Source organism: Tamandua tetradactyla, chromosome 18, assembly GCF_023851605.1.
Source record: "Tamandua tetradactyla isolate mTamTet1 chromosome 18, mTamTet1.pri, whole genome shotgun sequence".
NCBI lineage: Eukaryota > Metazoa > Chordata > Mammalia > Pilosa > Myrmecophagidae > Tamandua > Tamandua tetradactyla.
In genome coordinates this window covers 77,064,523-77,084,334 of record NC_135344.1, presented here as the reverse complement: position 1 = coordinate 77,084,334, position 19,812 = coordinate 77,064,523, and the positions used below count along the sequence as shown (strand labels likewise).

The window sequence follows — 19,812 nt, the reverse complement described above, 5'->3', positions numbered from 1 at the left end:
GCTTCTAGGACCACCCATCCCCAACCAAACAGAACCATTGAGATCACTAATGGAAGAACTCTGCACTAAGTACTACAGTTAAATAAATCCAGTTGGACTGAAAGAACAGTAGATGCGCTATTACTGCACGGGATCTCTGACATGTAAATTCTAGCTTTAAAAAAAATTAAGATTGCAAAATAGGATAAATGTTGCTCAAAACAAACCAACATTTTAAAAAGTACCTTCTGTCCGTTGTCACAGTGTATGTAGATCAAACCACTCCATGGGAACACCGAATGTTTTGTGGATAGAGAAGAATTAGGACTCACAAGAATTTGCAGTTTACTCCTTAAAAAAGAATATAATAATTAAAACCAAGATTATCCTATACTTTAACAGCAATAACCACAATAGTTATAAATACTGTTGTGCTAATGGCCAACTATTTTCTTTCTGGTTAAAAAAAGCAGGGAGCAGACCCTTTTGGCTTCCATACCCTCCTACAGTCCCCCACCCCGTTCTGGACTTGCTCAAGTCCCCTAAGTGGCTAACAAAAAAGGCGAATGGCAAGAACCCATGCAACGAAGGCAAAACTCATGTGAAAACAAATCATGCTACAGGAATACCATTTTAAAATCAAGTCAAGAGAGACCAAAAAGACAGCGTACCCCACTCTGGAACGGCTGAACCGGCTGGGAGAATCCACTGCGGTGAGATCCCCGAGGGGCGCGCGCTTTCCCGGGACGTGGAGGCTGTCGGCCGGAGCCCCTCCCTCCCTCCTTCCCGGGCCGGCTGGGAGATTTGGACAGGCAATCCCCTCAAGCTGCAGCGGCAGGCGCCCCCACCCACGCACAGCCTCCCGGGCCGGCTAGGAGATTTGGATCGGAGGTCCCCCAAGCCACGGAGGCCGGCAACCGGGGTCCCTTCCACACACGTGGCTTCCCAGTCCGGCTGGGAACTTTGGATCGGCACTTCCCGAAGCCGCGGCGGCCAACACCCCCCGCCACGCTTGGCTTCCAGGGCCGGCTGGGAGATTTGGATCGGCACTCCCCCAAGCCACGGAGGCCGGCGCCCCCCCCCCCCCCACGTGCGGATTACCGGGCCGGCTGGGAGATTTGAATCGGCACTCCCCCAAGCTGCGGCAGCCGGTGCCCCTCCCTCCCTCCTTCCCGGGCGGGCTGGGAGATTTGGATCGGCACTCCCCCAAGCCACGGCGGCCGGCGCAGTCCCCCACGCACGGATTCCCAGGCCAGCAAGCCACTTCGGCTGGCGACCCTCCCCCACAGCAAGAGTCTTCCACAGTTAAAGAAGCCACAGCATCTTTTACTGGTGGGACCTGCAGAGAGACGAGCGCCACATACTGGGCAAGATAAGAAAAACAGAGCCTAGAGATTTCACAGGAAAATCTTTCAACCTGCTGGGTCCCACACCCAGGGAAATCTGATTAAATGCCCATATGCCAGCAAAAACTAACGGATCACGCCAGGAAAATTGAAGATATGGCCCAGTCAAAGGAAGAAACCAATAGTTCAAATGAGATACAGGAGCTGAGACAACTAATGCTGAATATACGAACAGAAATGGAAAACCTCTTCAAAAACCAAATCAATAAATTGAGGGAGGACATGAAGAAGACATGGGCTGAACAAAAAGAAGAAATAGAAAAACTGAAAAAACAAATCACAGAGCTTATGGAAGTGAAGGATAAAGGAGAAAAGATGGATAAAACAATGGATACCTACAATGATAGATTTAAAGAGACAGAAGATAGAATTAGTGATTTGGAGGATGGAACATCTGAATTCCAAAAAGAAACAGAAACTATTGGGAAAAGAATGGAAAAATTTGAACAGGGTATCAGGGAACTCAAGGACAATATGACCCGCACAAATATACGTTTTGTGGGTGATCCAGAAGGAGAAGAGAAGGGAAAAGGAGGAGAAAAACTAATGGAAGAAATTATCATGGAAAATTTCCCAACTCTTATGAAAGACCTAAAATTACAGATCCAAGAAGTGCAGCGCACCCCAAAGAGATTAGACCCGAATAGGCGTTCTCCAAGACACTTACTAGTTAGAATGTCAGAGGTCAAAGAGAAAGAGAGGATCTTGAAAGCAGCAAGAGAAAAACAATCCATCACATACAAGGGAAATCCAATAAGACTATGTGTAGATTTCTCAGCAGAAACCATGGAGGCTAGAAGACAGTGCGATGATATATTTAAATTACTAAAAGAGAAAAACTGCCAACCAAGACTCCTATATCCAGCAAAACTGTCCTTCAAAAATGAGGGAGAAATTAAAACATTCTCAGACAAAAAGTCACTGAGAGAATTTGTGACCAAGAGACCAGCTCTGCAAGAAATACTAAAGGGAGCACTAGAGTCAGATACGAAAAGACAGAAGAGAGAGGTATGGAGAAGAGTGTAGAAAGGAGGAAAGTCAGATATGATATATATAATACAAAAGGCAAAATGGTAGAGGAAAATATTATCCAAACAGTTATAACACTAAATGTTAATGGACTGAATTCCCCAATCAAAAGACATAGACTGGCAGAATGGATTAAAAAACAGGATCCTTCAATATGCTGTCTACAGGAAACACATCTTAGACCCAAAGATAAACATAGGTTGAAAGTGAAAGGTTGGGAAAAGATATTTCATGCAAATAACAACCAGAAAAGAGCCAGAGTGGCTATACTAATATCCAACAAATTAGACTTCAAATGTAAAACAGTTAAAGGAGACAAAGAAGGACACTATATACTAATAAAGGAACAATTAAACAAGAAGACATAACAATCATAAATATTTACGCACCAACCAGAATGCCCCAAAATACATGAGGAATACACTGCAAACACTGAAAAGGGAAATAGACACATATACCATAATAGTTGGAGACTTCAATTCACCACTCTCATCAATGGACAGAACATCTAGACAGAGGATCAATAAAGAAATAGAGAATCTGAATATTACTATAAATGAGCTAGACTTAACAGACATTTATAGGACATTACATCCCACAACAGCAGGATACACCTTTTTCTCAAGTGCTCATGGATCATTCTCAAAGATAGACCATATGCTGGGTCACAAAGCAAGTCTCAACAAATTTAAAAAGATTGAAATCATACACAACACTTTCTCAGATCATAAAGGAATGAAGTTGGAAATCAATAATAGGCAGAGTGCCAGAAAACTCACAAATACATGGAGGCTCAACAACACACTCTTAAACAACAAGTGGGTCAAAGAAGAAATTGCAAGAGAAATTAGTAAATACCTCGAGGCGAATGAAAATGAAAACACAACATATCAAAACCTATGGGATGCAGCAAAGGCAGTGCTAAGAGGGAAATTTATTGCCCTAAATGCCTATATCAGAAAAGAAGAAAAGGCAAAAATGCAGGAATTAACTGTCCACTTGGAAGAACTGGAGATAGAACAGCAAACTAATCCCAAAGCAAGCAAAAGGAAAGAAATAACAAAGATTACAGCAGAAATAAATGAAATTGAAAACATGAAAACAATAGAGAAAATCAATAAGACCAGAAGTTGGTTCTATGAGAAAATCAATAAGATTGATGGGCCCTTATCAAGATTGACAAAAAGAAGAAGAGAGAGGATGCAAATAAGATCAGAAATGGAAGAGGAGACATAACTACTGACCTCACAGAAATAAAGGAGGTAATAACAGGATACTATGAACAACTTTACGCTAATAAATACAACAATTTAGATTAAATGGATGGGTTCCTGGAAAGACATGAACAACCAACTTTGACTCAAGAAGAAATAGATGACCTCAACAAACCAATCACAAGTAAAGAAATTGAATCAGTCATTCAAAAGCTTCCTAAAAAACAAAAGTCCAGGACCAGACGGCTTCACATGTGAATTCTATCAAACATTCCAGAAAGAATTAGTACCAACTCTCCTCAAACTCTTCAAAATAATCAAAGTGGAGGGAAAACCACCTAATTCATTCTATGAAGCCAACATCACCCTCATACCAAAACCAGGCAAAGATATTACAAAAAAAGAAAACTACAGACCAATCTCTCTAATGAACATAGATGCAAAAATCCTCAATAAAATTCTAGCAAATCGTATCCAACAACACATTAAAAGAATTATACATCATGACCAAGTAGGATTCATCCCAGGTATGCAAGGATGGTTCAACATAAGAAAATCAATTAATGTAATACACCACATCAACAAATCAAAGCAGAAAAATCACATGATCATCTCAATTGATGCAGAGAAGGCATTTGACAAGATTCAACATCCTTTCCTGTTGAAAACACTTCAAAAGATAGGAATACAAGGGAACTTCCTTAAAATGATAGAGGGAATATATGAAAAACCCACAGCTAATCATCCTCAATGGGGAAAAACTGAAAACTTTCCCCCTAAGATCAGGAACAAGAGACAAGGATATCCACTATCACCACTATTATTCAACATTGTCTTGGAGGTTCTAGCCAGAGCAATTAGACAAGAAAAAGAAATAGAAGGCATCAAAATTGGAAAGGAAGAAGTAAAACTATCACTGTTTGCAGACGATATGATACTATACATCGAAAACCCGGAAAAATCCACAACAAAACTACTAGAGCTAATAAATGAGTACAGCAAAGTAGCAGGTTACAAGATCAACATTCAAAAATCTGTAGCATTTCTATACACTAATAATGAACAAGCTGAGGGGGAAATCAAGAAATGAATCCCATTTACAATTGCAACTAAAAGAATAAAATACCTAGGAATAAATTTAACTAAAGAGACAAAAAACCTATATAAAGAAAACTACAAAAAACTGTTAAAAGAAATCACAGAAGACCTAAATAGATGGAAGGGCATACTGTGTTCATGGATTGGAAGACTAAATATAGTTAAGAGATCAATCCTACCTAAATTGATTTACAGGTTCAATTCAATACCAATCAAAATCCCAACAACTTATTTTTCAGAAATAGAAAAACCAATAAGCAAATTTATCTGGAAGGGCAGGGTACCCCGAATTGCTAAAAACATCTTGAGGAAAAAAAACGAAGCTGGAGGTCTCGCGCTGCCTGACTTTAAGGCATATTATGAAGCCACAGTGGTCAAAACAGCATGGTATTGGCCTAAAGGTAGATATATCGACCAATGGAATCGAATAGAGTGCTCAGCTATAGACCCTCTCATCTATGGACATTTGATCTCTGATAAGGCAGTCAAGCCAACTCACCTGGGACAGAACAGTCTCTTCAATAAATGGTGCCTAGAGAACTGGATATCCATATGCAAAAGAATGAAAGAAGACCCATATCTCACACCCTATACAAAAGTTAACTCAAAATGGATCAAAGATCTAAACATTAGGTCTAAGACCATAAAACAGTTAGAGGAAAATGTAGGGAGATATCTTATGAAACTTACAATTGGAGGCAGTTTTATGGACCTGAAACCTAAAGCAAGAGCACTGAAGAAGGAAATAAATAAATGGGAGCTCCTCAAAATTAAACACTTTTGTGCATCAAAGAACTTCATCAAGAAAGTAGAAAGACAGCCTACACAATGGGAGACAATATTTGGAAATGGCATATCAGATAAAGGTCTAGTATCCAGAATTTATAAAGAGATTGTTCAACTCAACAACAAAAAGACAGCCAACCCAATTACAAAATGGGAAAAAGACTTGACAGACACCTATCAGAAGAGGAAATACAAATGGCCAAAAGGCACATGAAGAGATGCTCAGTGTCCCTGGCCATTAGAGAAATGCAAATCAAAATCACAATGAGATATCATCTCATACCCACCAGAATGGCCATTATCAACAAAACAGAAAATGACAAGTGCTGGAGAGGATGTTGAGAAAGAGGCACACTTATCCACTGTTGGTGGGAATGTCAAATGGTGCAACCACTGTGGAAGGCAGTTTTGCGGTTCCTCAAAAAGCTGAATATAGAATTGACATACGACCCAGCAATACCATTGCTGGGTATCTACTCAAAGGACTTAAGGGCAAAGACACAAACGGACATTTGCACACCAATGTTTATAGCAGCGTTATTTACAATTGCAAAGAGATGGAAACAGCCAAAATCTCCATCAACAGAAGAGTGGCTAAACAAACTGTGGTATATACATACGATGGAATATTATGCAGCTTTAAGACAGGATAAACTTATGAAGCATGCAATAACATGGATGGACCTAGAGAACATTATTCTGAGTGAGTCTAGCCAAAAACTGAAGGACAAATACTGTATGGTCCCACTGATGTGAACGGACATTCGAGAATAAATTTGGAATGTCATTGGTAACAGAGACCATCAGGAGTTAGAAACAGGGTAAGATAATGGGTAATTGGAGCTGAAGGGATACAGACTGTGCAACATGACTAGATACAAAAACTCAAAAATAGACAGCGCAATACTACCTAATTGTAATGTAATTATGTTAAAACACTGAATGAAGCTGCATCTGAGCTATAGTTTTTTTTGTTTGTTTGTATTTTTTGTTTTTTTCTATTTCCTTTTTTTTTTTTTATATATTTTTTTATTTTTACTATTATTATTTTTTCTCTATATTATCATTCTATATCTTTTTCTGTTGTTTTGCTAGTTCTTTTCCTAAATCGATGCAAATGTACTAAGAAATGATGATCATACATCTATGTGATGATATTAAGAATTACTGATTGCATATGTAGAATGGAATGATTTCTAGATGTTGTGTTAGTTAATTTTTTTTAATTAATAAAAAAAAAGTCCTTTTTTCCAACTCCTTATATATGTGAGTCTGTAGTTTCTTAATGTAATTTAATCAAGGCAATATACCCCAATAGGTTGAATGTAGAAACAGATATAAGAATAGTTTAACTTCTATTAGGCCAGATGTTAAGATATTTGCAGAAATTAAAAATAATGTCATTTTCTCACTAAATTTTTTTGGTTTGTGAAAATGTAATTATTTATTAAAAGTTTAAATGACAATGAATATTCTTAATTTCTCAAAAAAATAATGTGCTTAGCTGTTATTACAAAAGAAAAATCTGTTTATTATAAAAATTAAGAAAATAAAAATAGATTAAAGGAAAAAGGTTAAAAATCACACACAGAAAAAAAAAGCAAGTCAAAATGAAAGTTTTCAGAGTAATAAGAACAGCATTACAAAGCTCTTAGCCAACTATAAAGAATGGCATAGCTCTGATGTAAGAGTCACAGTACAAAGAGAAGGAAAAAGTTGAAGAGGAAAATGGAAAAAAAGTAGAGGAAGAGTCAGAAAAAGAATGAAGGAAAAAGTTCTGTTTATTACCCAACTGCTAATATTTTCTGGGCTCTTCAGTCCAGAAAATCCAATTTAAATGTGGGTGATATAAATCAGATTTGTGATTTAAAGGAAATTTTCACTTAGTTATAAAAGATATTTCAATAGACATGTCCAAAATGACACCGCAAGATAATTTTCAGTGTTAAGAGCTAATAAATACATGGGACTATGGAAAAAGTTATTTGTGGAAAACCTGTTTTGCCATCTCCCTCTCTTCCCAAGCTTTTGTTGAAAAGGGCATACTGTTCATAATTAGCATCTAATAAAGGCTCACTCCGTTGCTTTGGTCTTAGGAATGTTTCTCTGGAGTGTCCCTCTCTGTATCTTCGCACAGTCTCAGTCAAGCAGACTCTCCTAAAATATGCACTCGTCATTTTTCAAAAGTAAATAAACATCATGTTGTTTGTAAAGCTGCTAATCCAAATACAAAGCACCTTTTAGATGTTCTACGCTGACCCTGACCTGGTCCCTGAAAAATTGCAGAGCTCTGTGGCTTAAATCATCAGTAATTAAGTTCTGTACAGAGAACAACTGCTTATTAATGTTTGGCCTGAAGACTTCCTGTCTTTGTATTCTATGCAGCAAATGTTAAATTAGGGTATGGCTCAAGAAGTTCTGTCTGAAAAAATAAATTTTAAACAAAAGCAGGAGCATAAATGATTCAAAACAAAAGTAATAAATGGCAGAACCACTTGGGTTTCAGAAACACCACCGCCCACAAGTACGTCTCAATTTTATTCCTTGCTTTGCAATTTTATAGCCAAAGTAAAACTTAAAAAACTAATTCACATTTTTTTCATGCCAGATTATCTTTCCTGCCTCTGACTGTCTTTTCCATGTGTAGGTGGCACTCATTGCTGCTGTAAGTTATAGCACACATGGCTGCATACAGGAGCTCCACTCTTCTGAACTACTTGAGCCCTGAACTCACTGTTGTCCCAGAGAACCAAGCACGACACTTTATACAGAGTCAGTACGGGCCAAACATTTACTGAATAAACTAACATGGCATATTATTGATTCTAAAAGGCCACCACGACAGCATCTGAATACATCCAAAAAGAAGGGAAAAGAAAGCCCTACTTACTCTGGTGCTATAACTCCATGCTGGGGTGTCACCGTGAGGCAATGTGCCGGCCAGTACAGTTCAAATTTCAGTGACTTGATGGAATTATTTAAAATACGGAAACGTCCAGTTTTTGCCATTTCACCTATTATACAGATAACATGTTACTTGCACTTAACATTAGTGAAAAAGACAAAAACTAATAAAAATGAATCCTAAATAAATACATTAGTGAACTGACTAATTTTACTTTCCCAATTGTTCAATTACTGGTAATCAAGTCTGTGTGCTTTTTATTCACTTGAAAATATATTTCTAATACTGTTGGAAATATATTACTGAACAAGGTTAGAGAAAAAAGGAACTCTAAAATCCATTACTCCGCAGCCTTCACTTTGGCACAGACATACACAGATCTGTTTCCTCTCTGAGCCAACCACATCAACATTAAGGGTCATTTACTGTTGGGGTTGTTACAGGGGTAAGGAGTTCTTTGGGAATAGTAGGGACAAAAGGCTAAAGGATGAGTGGGTCTGCTAAACTCGAAATTTGGGGCTTAAACTAAAGAATATGGTCGCAAGTCAAGGATCATGCAAATTCTCTCACAGGTGAGGAGGACCTGAGCAAGGCAGAACCACTATCAAACCTGCAAAAGGTCTGAGGAATACCCTAGATGAGCCCAAGGTACAAAGTGAACCTGGGATCTGGGGTACATCCTGCTGTGTGGTTACTGGGATATGCTCACAAGAAGGAAGCAGCAGAATCAAGTGTTCAGGTTGGACAGTCCACATTTCTTCAGAGGCTGATTTATCCGGAGGTGGGTGATCAGCTTGAGAAGGACCTTTAACTGGTAGAATATCCAGAGAAACATTGCCACTCTGTTTCTCAGAAGTTCCAGATTCACTAGAAAATTATTTAAAATTTGGAAAGACAGAGAGAGAAGACAAAAATCACAAAAAGCCAGCTTTTATCACGTTTATATTACTTCTTCATAAATTTGAAAACATGGAAACAAAACTGAAAGTATATTACATACCATGTAGTTTTCAGTGAATAAAAACCCTTCATATTATGTATGTTAACAGTATAGTATAGATCAAATTAGTATTGTAAAACTGAAATTAGAATTGAAATTCAACAATTCAATCTCTATCAAGCCTTGACTTCAGCATGCCATTGCAACTCACTGCCCTCCCCCTCCCTACTATGCAACATGACTCTCAGGGATGTGGACATCCCTGGCAACCTAGGACAGAAATCCTAGAATGAGCTAGCACTCAGCATCAAGGGATTGAGAAAACTTTCTTGACTGAAAGGGAGAAGAGAGAAATGAGATAAAATACAGGGTCAGTGGCTGAGAGATTTCAAAGAGAGTCGAGAGGTTATCCTGGAAGTTATTCTTAAGTATTATATAGATATCCCTTTTTAGTTTATGGTATATTAGACTGGCTAAAAGGAAGTGCCTGAAGCTGAAGAGTTGTGTTCCAGTAGCCATGTTTCTTGAAGATGACTGTATAATAATAAAGCTTTCACAACGTGACTGCTTGATTGTGAAAATCCTGTGTCTGATGTTCCTTTTATCTATGGTATGGACACATGAGTAAAAAATATGGATAAGTAATAAACAGGAGGAACAAATGTTAAAATAAATTGAGTAGACTGAAAAAAAAAAAGATCAAAGACTCAACTTCAAAGGGCCAAATAAAGACAATAAAGGAGTACAACCTATCCAATCTCTAAGTCCACCTAATACAAACAAATAACTAAAAGGGGAAAACTAAATTTCTTCATCATACTGGAAAGTGAACTAATAAATGGAAAAAGATGGAATAGAAAATCACCATTTGGTAACGATGATAGTGGTATAATTTGACTCAGGCAAGACTCATCAATGGTTACTAAAAGTTTAATAAGGGAGGAAGCAGTCAACATGGAGACTTGGTGAGGAGTGGGATTTAGTTTGTCCTCCAGAGCAGCTAATAAATAGTCAGAACAGTACAGAACAACTGCTGGGGCCACGTCAGTGACCAGACACACAGCGTACCCCAGTCTGGACAAGCTGGACCGGCTGCAAGCCCACCCAGAACCATGAGATCCCCAAGCCGTGGCAGCTGGCACCCCTCCCCAACAAGCTGCTTCTCAGAAGGGATAGGAAAGAGCCTTTTATAGCAACTGAGGCTCAGCACAACCAAGCTCCAATTGTGGAATTAACAAATTCTGATTACTGAAAATAGGCCCCTAGCTCAGCTGAACCTGGAGTAAAAGCTGAGGTTGCTGGTTTTTGCTCCAGTGCAGAGGGGGCAGGGCTGACGGAAAAAAGAAAAAATAAACAAAACCAGAGGTTTTTTGGATCAGACAGCACAAAAATATTTGAAAGGGTCTGGGCCCTGAAGGAAAGGAGGGGGCACATCGGACCCAGAGATACACAGAGCAAGGTAGCAACCTAAGTTCTTGATTGGCAAACCTGAGAAATGGGGGGTGGGGGAGGTGGGGTTCCTGCTCTTTTCCTTTTCTTTTTTTATGGCTGTGTTTCTACAGCTTCACTACTCTTTGGATACAGCTGCAGGGCTTCTCAGACTCCAAATGCCTCAGGAATGGGCAGAATTAAGCTTGTCTGGAAGGTATGCCTTCTCCAGGAGAGGGGTGGGGCCCAGCTCAGGTGGAACCCCTCCCTCAAGGAATTCAGACACCAGGGTCTGGAAAACTGAAGCCATTAAAGCCAGCTTACAACCTCTCCTCTGTCTCCATCACAGCCCCAGGAGGGAGAGTCTGCTGAAGTTAAAGGTGATATGGTGGGACGCGCACATAGACAAGTGCCACATACTGGGCAGGACAGGAAAAACACAGAGTTCAGAGGCTCCTAGGGAAGTCTTTCAACCTGTTGGGTCTTGCCCTCAGGGAAAACTGATGCAGGTGATTCTTTCCTCCTGAGGGGGGCCAGTTTGGTCTGGGAAAATCTGACTGGGGTCTACAATACATAAGTAGACCTCTGTAAGGGGGCGGGGGGAGGGGAGGCACCATATGCAGGGCAAGAAACAAGAAAACAAGAACTGAAACACTCTGATCTGTTAAAAAACAAAACCTAAGCTAGAGGTCAAGAATAAGCTGAAGTAAAAGTCAGAGATAGACAAACTAAGTCATCCAGCAAGAAAACCCTAAATTAAATAAAGTGAAAACAACCTCCAGAATAAACTAATTAAGGAAATTAAATGCCTAGATGCCACCAAAATATAATGAATCTTACTTGGAAAAGTGAAGATACAGCCCAGTCAAAGGAACAAACCAACAATTTAAAGGAGATAAGGAGCCGAAACAATTAATTCAGAATGTTCAAACAGACATGGAAAACCTCATCAAAAATCAAATCAATGAATCGAGGGAGGATTTAAAGTAAGCAAAGAATGACTAAAAGAAGAAACTGAAAGTCTGAAAAACCAAACCACAGAACTTATGGGAATGAAAGGCACAGAAGAAGAGATGAAAAAAATCAATGGAAACGTACAATGTTAGACTTCAAAAGGCAGAAGACAGGATTAGTGAACCAGAGGACAGGACATCTGAAATCTGACAAGCAAAAGAAAACATAGGGTAAAGAATGGAAAATTACGAGCAGGGACTCAGGGAATTGAATGACAACATGAAGCGCATGAATGTATGTGTTGTGCGTGTCCCAAAAGGAGAGAAGAAGGGAAAAGAAGAAGAAAAACTAATGGAGGAAATTATCACTGACAATTTCCAAACTCCTATGAAAAGACTTAAAATTACAGATCCAAGAAATGCAGCATCCCAAACAGAATAAATCAAATATACATACTCCAAGACACTTACTAATCAGAATGTCAGATGTCAAAGAGAAAGAGAAAATCTTAAAAGCAGCAAGAAAAAAACAATCTATCACGTACAAGGGAAACCCAGTAAAACTATACGTAGATGCCTCAGCAGAAACGAGGCGAGAAGAGAGTGGGATGATATATTTAAGATACTAAAAGAGAAAAACTGCCAACCAAGAATTCTATAGCCAGCAAAACTGTCCTTCAAAAATGAGGGGGAAATTAAAACATTTTCAGACAAAAAAAATCATTGAGAGAATTTGTGACCAAGAGATCGGCTCTTCAAGAAATACTAAAGGGGCACAAGAGACAGATACAAAAAGACAGGAGAGAATGGTGTGGAGAAGAGTGTAGAAATGAAGACTATTAATAAAGGTAAAAAGAAGAAAACTTAGATATGACATATAAAATCCAAAAGGCAAAATGGTAAAATAAAGTACTGTCCTTACAGTAGTAACACTAAATGTTAATGGATTTAACTCCCCAATCAAAAGACATAGACTGACAGAATGGATTGAAAAATAGGACCCACACAAATGCTGTCTACAGGAGATGCATCTTAGACCCAAGGATAAACACAGATTGAAAGTGAAAGGTTTGGAAAAGATATTTCATGCAAGTAACAATCAGAAAAGAGCAGGAGTAGCTATACTAATATCCAACAAATTAGACTTCAAATGTGAAACAATTAAAAGAGACAAAGAAGTATACAATGTACTAATAAAAGGAACAATTCAACGAGAAGACATAACAATCAAATATTTATGCACCGAGCTTGAGTGATCCAAAATACATGAGGCAAACACTGAAAATACTGAAAAGACAAATATACACATCTACCATAATAGCTGGAGACTTCAATTTCCCACTTTCATCAATGGACAGAACATCTAGACAGAGGACCAATAAACAAACAGAGAATTTGAATAATACAATAAATGAACAAGGCTTAACAGACATTTATAAAACACTACACCCCACAACAACAGGATACATCTTTTTCTCAAGTGCTCATGGATACACCATATATATGCTGGGTCACAAAGCAAGTCTCAAAAAATTTAAAAAGACTGAAATCATACAAAACACTTTCTCAGATCATAAAGGAATGATGTTGGAAGTCAGTAATAGGCAGAGGACCAGAAAATTCACAAATACATGGAGGCTCAACAACAAACTCTTAAACAACCAGTGGGTCAAGGAAGAAATTACAAGAGAAATCAGGAAATATCTCGAGGCAAATGAAAATGAAAACACAACATATCAAATTTTATGAGATGCAGCAAAGGAAGTGCTAAGAGGAAAATTTATTGCCCTAAATGCCTATATCAAAAAAGAAGAAAGAGCAGAAATGGAGGAATTAACTGTCCATTTGGAATAACTAGAGAAAGAACAGCAAACAAATTCCAAAGCAAGCAAAAGGAAAGAAATAACAAAGAGTAGAGTAGAAATCAATGAAATTGAGAACATGAAAACAATCAAGAAAATCAACAAAACCAGAAGTTGGATCTGTGAGAAAATCAATGAAGACTGATGAACCCTTAGCAAGGTTGACAAAAAGAAAGAGGATGCAAATAAATAAAATCAGAAATGGAAGAGGAGACATAACTACTGACCCTGCAGAAATAAAGGAGGTAATGAGAGGATACTATGAATAACTTTATGCAAATAAACTAGACAATGCAGATGAAATGGACAACTTCCTAGAAAGGCATGAACAACCAGTACTGACTCAAGGAGAAACAGACGACCTCAACAAACCAATCACAAGTAAAGAAACTGAAGCAGTCATTAAGAAGCTCCCCAAAAAGAAAGTCCAGGACCAGTTGGCTTTACATGTGACTTCTACCAAACATTCCAGAAAGACTTAGTACCAGTCCTGATAAAACTCTTCAAAAAAATTGAAGAGGAGGGAAGGCTATCTAACTTATTCTATGAAGCCAACATCACCCTCATGCCAAAGCCAGACAAAGACATTACAAGAAAAATACAGACCAATCTCTCTAATGAATACAGATTCAAAAATCCTCAACAAAATTCTTGCAAATTGAATCCAGCAGTACATTAAAAGAATTATACACACCATGACCAAGTAGCATTCATCCCAGGTATGCACGGATGGTTCAACATAAGAAAATCAATTAACGTCATACACCATATCAACAAATCAAAGCAGAAGAACCACATGATCATCTCAATTGATACAGAAAAGGCACCTGACAAAATTCAACATCCTTTCTTGTTGAAAACACTTCAAAGGATGGAATAGAAGGGAACTTCCTTAAAATGATAAAGGGAATATAGGAAAAACCCACAGCTAGCATTACCCTCAATGGGGAAAAACTGAAAGCTTTTCCCTGAAGATCAGGAACAAGACAAGGATGTCCACTATCACCACTGTTAGTCAACATTGTGTTGGAAGTTCTAGCCAGAGCAATTAGATAAGGAAAAGAGATACAAGGCATCAAAATTGGAAAGGAAGAAGTAAAACTCTCACTGTTTGCAGATGATATGATACCATATGTCGAAAACCCCAAAAAATCCACGGCAAAACTACTAGAGCTAATAAATGAGTACAGCAGTTGCAGGTTACAAAATCAATACTCAAAAATCTGTAGTGTTTCTCTGCACTAGTAATGAACAACCCGTGGGAGAAATCAAGAAAAAAATTCCATTTACAATTGCAACCAAAAGAATAAAATATTTAGGAATAAATTTCACTAAGGATACAAAAGATCTATGTGAAGAAAACTACAAGAAATTGCTAAAAGAAATCAAAGAAGACCTAAATAAATGGAAGGGCATACCATGTTGGACTGGAAGACGAAATATTGTTAAGATGTCAGTTCTACCTAAACTGATTTACAAATTCAGTGCAATACCAATTAAAACCCCCAAAACTTATTTTGCATAAATAGAAAAACCAATAACCAAATTTATGTGGAAGGGCAGGGTGCCCTGATGGCTAAAAATATCCTAAGAAAGAAAAATGAAGTCAGAGGTCTCACACTACCTGACTTTAAGGCATATAACGAAGCTATAGTGGTGAAAACAGCATGGTATTGGCATAAAGATAGACATACTGACTAATGGAACTAAATAGACTGTTCAGATGTAGACTCTCTCATCTATGGACAATTGTCCTTTGAAAAGGCAGTCAAGCCAACTCACCTGGGACAGAACAGTCTCTTCAACAAATGGTGCCTAAAGAACTAGATATCCACATGCAAAAGAATGAAAGAGGATCCATATCTCACACCCTATACAAAAATTAACTCAAAGTGGATGAAAGACCTAAACATTACATCTAAGACCATAAAACTTTTACAAGAAAATGTGGGGAAACATCTTATAAATCTTATAATACGAGGCGGTTTCCTAGATCTTACACCCAAAGCATGAGGATTGAATAAGTAAATAAATAAATAGGAACTCCTCAAAATTAAACACTTTTCTGCATCAAAGAACTTCATTAAGAAAGTAAAAAGACAGCCTACCCAATGGGAGACAATATTTGGAAACGATATATCAGATAAAGGTCTAGTATCCTGAATATATAAAGAGATTGTTCAACTCAACAACAAAAAGACAAACAACACAATTACAAAATGGGCACAAGTCATGAACTGACATTTCTCAGAAGAGGAAATGCAAATGGCCAAAAGGCACATGAAAAGATGCTCAACTTTCCTGGCTATTAGAGAAATGGAAATAAAAAATCACAATGAGATAACATCTCAAACCCACCACAATTGCCATTATCAATAAAATAGAAAACGACAAGTGCTGGAGAGGATGTGGAGAAAGAGGCACATTTATAAACTGTTGGTAGGAATGTCAAATGGCACAACCGCTGTGGAAGGCAGTTTGGCAGTTCCTCAGGAAGCCATGTATAGAATTGCCATATGATCCAGCAATATCATTGCTAGATATCTACTCAGAGGACATGAGGGCAAGGACATAAGCGGACATTTGCCCACCAATGTTTATAGCAGCATTATTTACAATTGCCAAAAGATGAAAAGAGCCCAAATGCACATCAACAGAGGAGCAGCTAAACAAGCTGTAGTATATACATACGATGGAATATTATGTAGCTGTAAGACAGAATGAAATTATGAAGTATGTAACAACATGGATGGATCTTGAGGCTGAGTGAGATTAGCCCAAAACAAAAGGACAAATACTGTATGGTCTCACTGATATGAACTAACATTAGTGAATGAATTTGGAGAATTTCAGCTAAGAACAGAGATCTTCAGGAGATAGAAACAGGGTAGATAATGGGTAATTGGAGGTGAAGGGATACAGATTATACAAGAGGACTGACTGTAAAAATTCAAAAATGGATAGCACAATACTATCTAATTGTAGCACAATAATGTTAGGACACTGAATGAAGCTGAATGTGAGAATGATACAAGGAGGAGGGCTGGGGGCACAAATGAAACCAGAAGGAAAGATAGAAGATAAAGACTGAGATGGTATAATCAAGGAGTGCCTAGAGTGTACAATGATAGTGACTAAGTGTGCAAATTTAAAAATGTTTTTGCAAGAGGAAGAACAAAGGAATATCACTACTGCAGGATGTTGAAAGTAGATGGTAATTAATATTTTAAAATTTTAACTTATGTGTAAGACTAAAATAAAAAATGCTTATTTGGTACAAAATTTATAATTCGGACTAGTGCATTTCCTAATATAACTTATGGGGACAGTTTAATTGAACATCATAAGTACATGGAACCTTGAGTAAGGAAGGATTTTGTAGGTTTGTCCACAGTGATGCCCCCAATAAATCCCAGAGTGATCTAACAGTGAATGAAAACGTATTTGCAAAATACCCTTGAGGGAATGATGAGAAAGGAGGAAAAGTCAACATCCCCAAGTGGAGAATTCTTGATATACTCACAAGCAGTGGGGACAACCAAAGCAATAGGCTAAGCCCCCAATCTTGGGGTTTGTTCATATGAAACTTAACCCCACAAAGGATAGACTAAGCCTATTTAAAATTAGGCCTAAGAATCACCCCCTGAGAACCTCTTTTGTTGCTCAGATGTGGCCTCTCTCTCTCAGCTAAAACGACAAACAAACTCACCACCCTACCCATCTCTAGTGGGACATGACTTCCAGGGGTGTAAGCCTTCCTGGCAATGTGGGATAGAAATCCTAGAATGAGCTGGGACTCAGCATCAAGGGATTGAGAAAATCTTCTCAACCAGAAGAGGGAAGAGAGAAATGAGACAAAATAAAGTGTCAATGGCTGAGAGATTTCAAACAGTTGAGAGGTTATCCTGGAGGTTATTCTTATGCATTAAGTAGATATCACCTTTTTAGTTAAAGTATACTGGAGAGGCTGGCCCTGAAAATGTAGAGCTGTGCTCCAGTAGCTGTGTTTCTTGAAGAGATTCTATAATGATATAGTTTTTACAATGTGACTGTGTGATTGTGAAAACCTTGTGTCTGATGTTCCTTTTATCTACCTTATTGACAAATGAGTAAAACATATGGATTAAAAATAAATAAATAATAGAGGGAATAAAGATTAAAATAATTTAGTAGATTGAAATGCTGGTAATCAACGAAAGCGAGTGATAAGCGATAGAAAAAAAATAGCGGAAACAAAGGCTAAAATATATTGGGTAGATGGAAATGCTGGCAATCAGTGGGAGGGAGGGGTGGGGGATATGGTGGGGGATTACCAGCATTTCAATCTACTAAATTATTTTAATCTTTATTCCCTCTATTATTTATTTATTTTTAATCCATATGTTTTACTCATTTGTCAATAAGGTCGATAAAAGGAACATCAGACACAAGGTTTTCACAATCACACAGTCACATTGTAAAAACTATATCATTATAGAATCTCTTCAAGAAACACAGCTACTGGAGCACAGCTCTACATTTTCAGGGCCAGTCTCTCCAGTATACTTTAACTAAAAAGGTGATATCTACTTAATGCATAAGAATAACCTCCAGGATAACCTCTCAACTGTTTGAAATCTCTCAGCCATTGACACTTTATTTTGTCTCATTTCTCTCTTCCCTCTTCTGGTTGAGAAGATTTTCTCAATCCCTTGATGCTTGTCGTTTTTTTCTGTTTTCTTTTTATTTCTTTTTCTGAATTGATGCAAGTGTTCTAAGAAATGATTGTGATGATGAATACACAACTATGTGATTATTGTGAGTTACTGTTTATATACCAAAAATGGAATGATCATATGGTAAGAATGTTCATGTTTGTATGTTATGTTTAAATAAATTTTTTAATTAAAAAAATAAAACGTTTAATAAGGACAAGATAGTCTATCATCTCTAAGTATTTCCTCACAAGATACTTGTTAACTTTATAATGGAGACCTAACAGACACCAATTAAATACATGATAAAAATACTACTAGTAATGGGACAATCAACATTATATGCCACCTGAGATGTACTGAGAAAATTAAAAGCATAATTTCCATGATGTTCTACAAAAAAATGTGACACCTCCACCTGCAAACTGAAATTGAAAAACATTTTACAAAGTAACTGGATTGTACTCTTTAAAAATATGAACTGGTAAGAAAAAGATGAGCAGTTGGCCTGCAGCCTGTTTTCTCCTTTTTACCAAGGGAAAAAAGAAAGATAATTTGGTCAAATCCCCTCTAATACTGCTAATACAGATCTCCCAGCAAACATACCAGTGTCCTTGTCTGTGACTACTTTTAACAGGATATATCTGGTCTGTCTAGAATTGTTAACAGTAAAGAAACGTAAAATTATGATTTTACAGGTGCAGCTCCTTGGATAAACACCACTTAAGCTATGTAATTACCAAAGTATAAAAACAGCTTTCACGATTGAAACAGCTCCTCCTTTTCTGTAAGTTGATGTACCATGCACACAACTTAGAGACTTGTGTTTTATCTCAGCCAGGGCTAGTATTAACACTGCAAAGAGGATCTACGAAGAGCCACTGCCAGTCCCAGACTTCACTATGCTTCACCCACAGCATTAGTAAAGCTTAATTCTGGAAACGATCCTAGATTCTGCAGCTCTGATTTGATAATACAACCCTCTGGGTTATCTCGGTAATGAGAGGTTAAGAGTGAGGAAGTGTTCTACCTCAAAAATTAAAGAGACCAGCTAAGTAAATGCAATCTGTTATCCTGGATTAGACTCTACACCAGACAAGCAGAGGGAAAGAAGAAAATTTCTGCTTGTTTGAATGAACTATAAAGGACATTTTGGGAACCACTGGCAAAATCGAAATGGAATCTGTGGACTAGATGGTCATACATCTAGTAGTGCTCTAATTTTGATGGGTTTATCATGACTGCGTAAGAGAGAGTCTATGCTTTTAGGAAATTCATGTTTTTCTAATTTTAGAGCTAAATAGGTCACCATGCCAAAAACTTATTCTTAAATGGTTCAGAAAAAGTGATAGATCCATAATGAATGATAAGGTAAGCGTAGTAAAATGTTAACAACTGAAGAATCTGACTGCAGGCTTCTATAGAGTTCCTTTGTACTATTTTTCAACTTTTCTGTACATTTAAAATTACGTGAACTTAAACTAAAATCTGAAGGCGAAATAAACATTCTCAAACAAA

General features: G+C 37.6%; 1 protein-coding gene across 4 annotated transcripts in view; it reads right to left on the bottom strand.

Moving 5' to 3' along the window:
- CEP192 (centrosomal protein 192) overlaps positions 1–19,812 on the bottom strand; it is a 163,939-nt gene that overhangs the window by 13,061 nt on the left and 131,066 nt on the right. For all 4 annotated transcript variants that reach the window (XM_077136051.1, XM_077136052.1, XM_077136053.1 and 1 more), the window contains 3 exons: positions 9,127–9,284; positions 8,403–8,526; positions 225–330 (listed from right to left, as the gene is read on the bottom strand). In XM_077136051.1, coding sequence (XP_076992166.1) covers positions 225–330; positions 8,403–8,526; positions 9,127–9,284 — 388 coding nt within the window. The remainder of the gene's footprint in view (positions 1–224; positions 331–8,402; positions 8,527–9,126; positions 9,285–19,812) is intronic.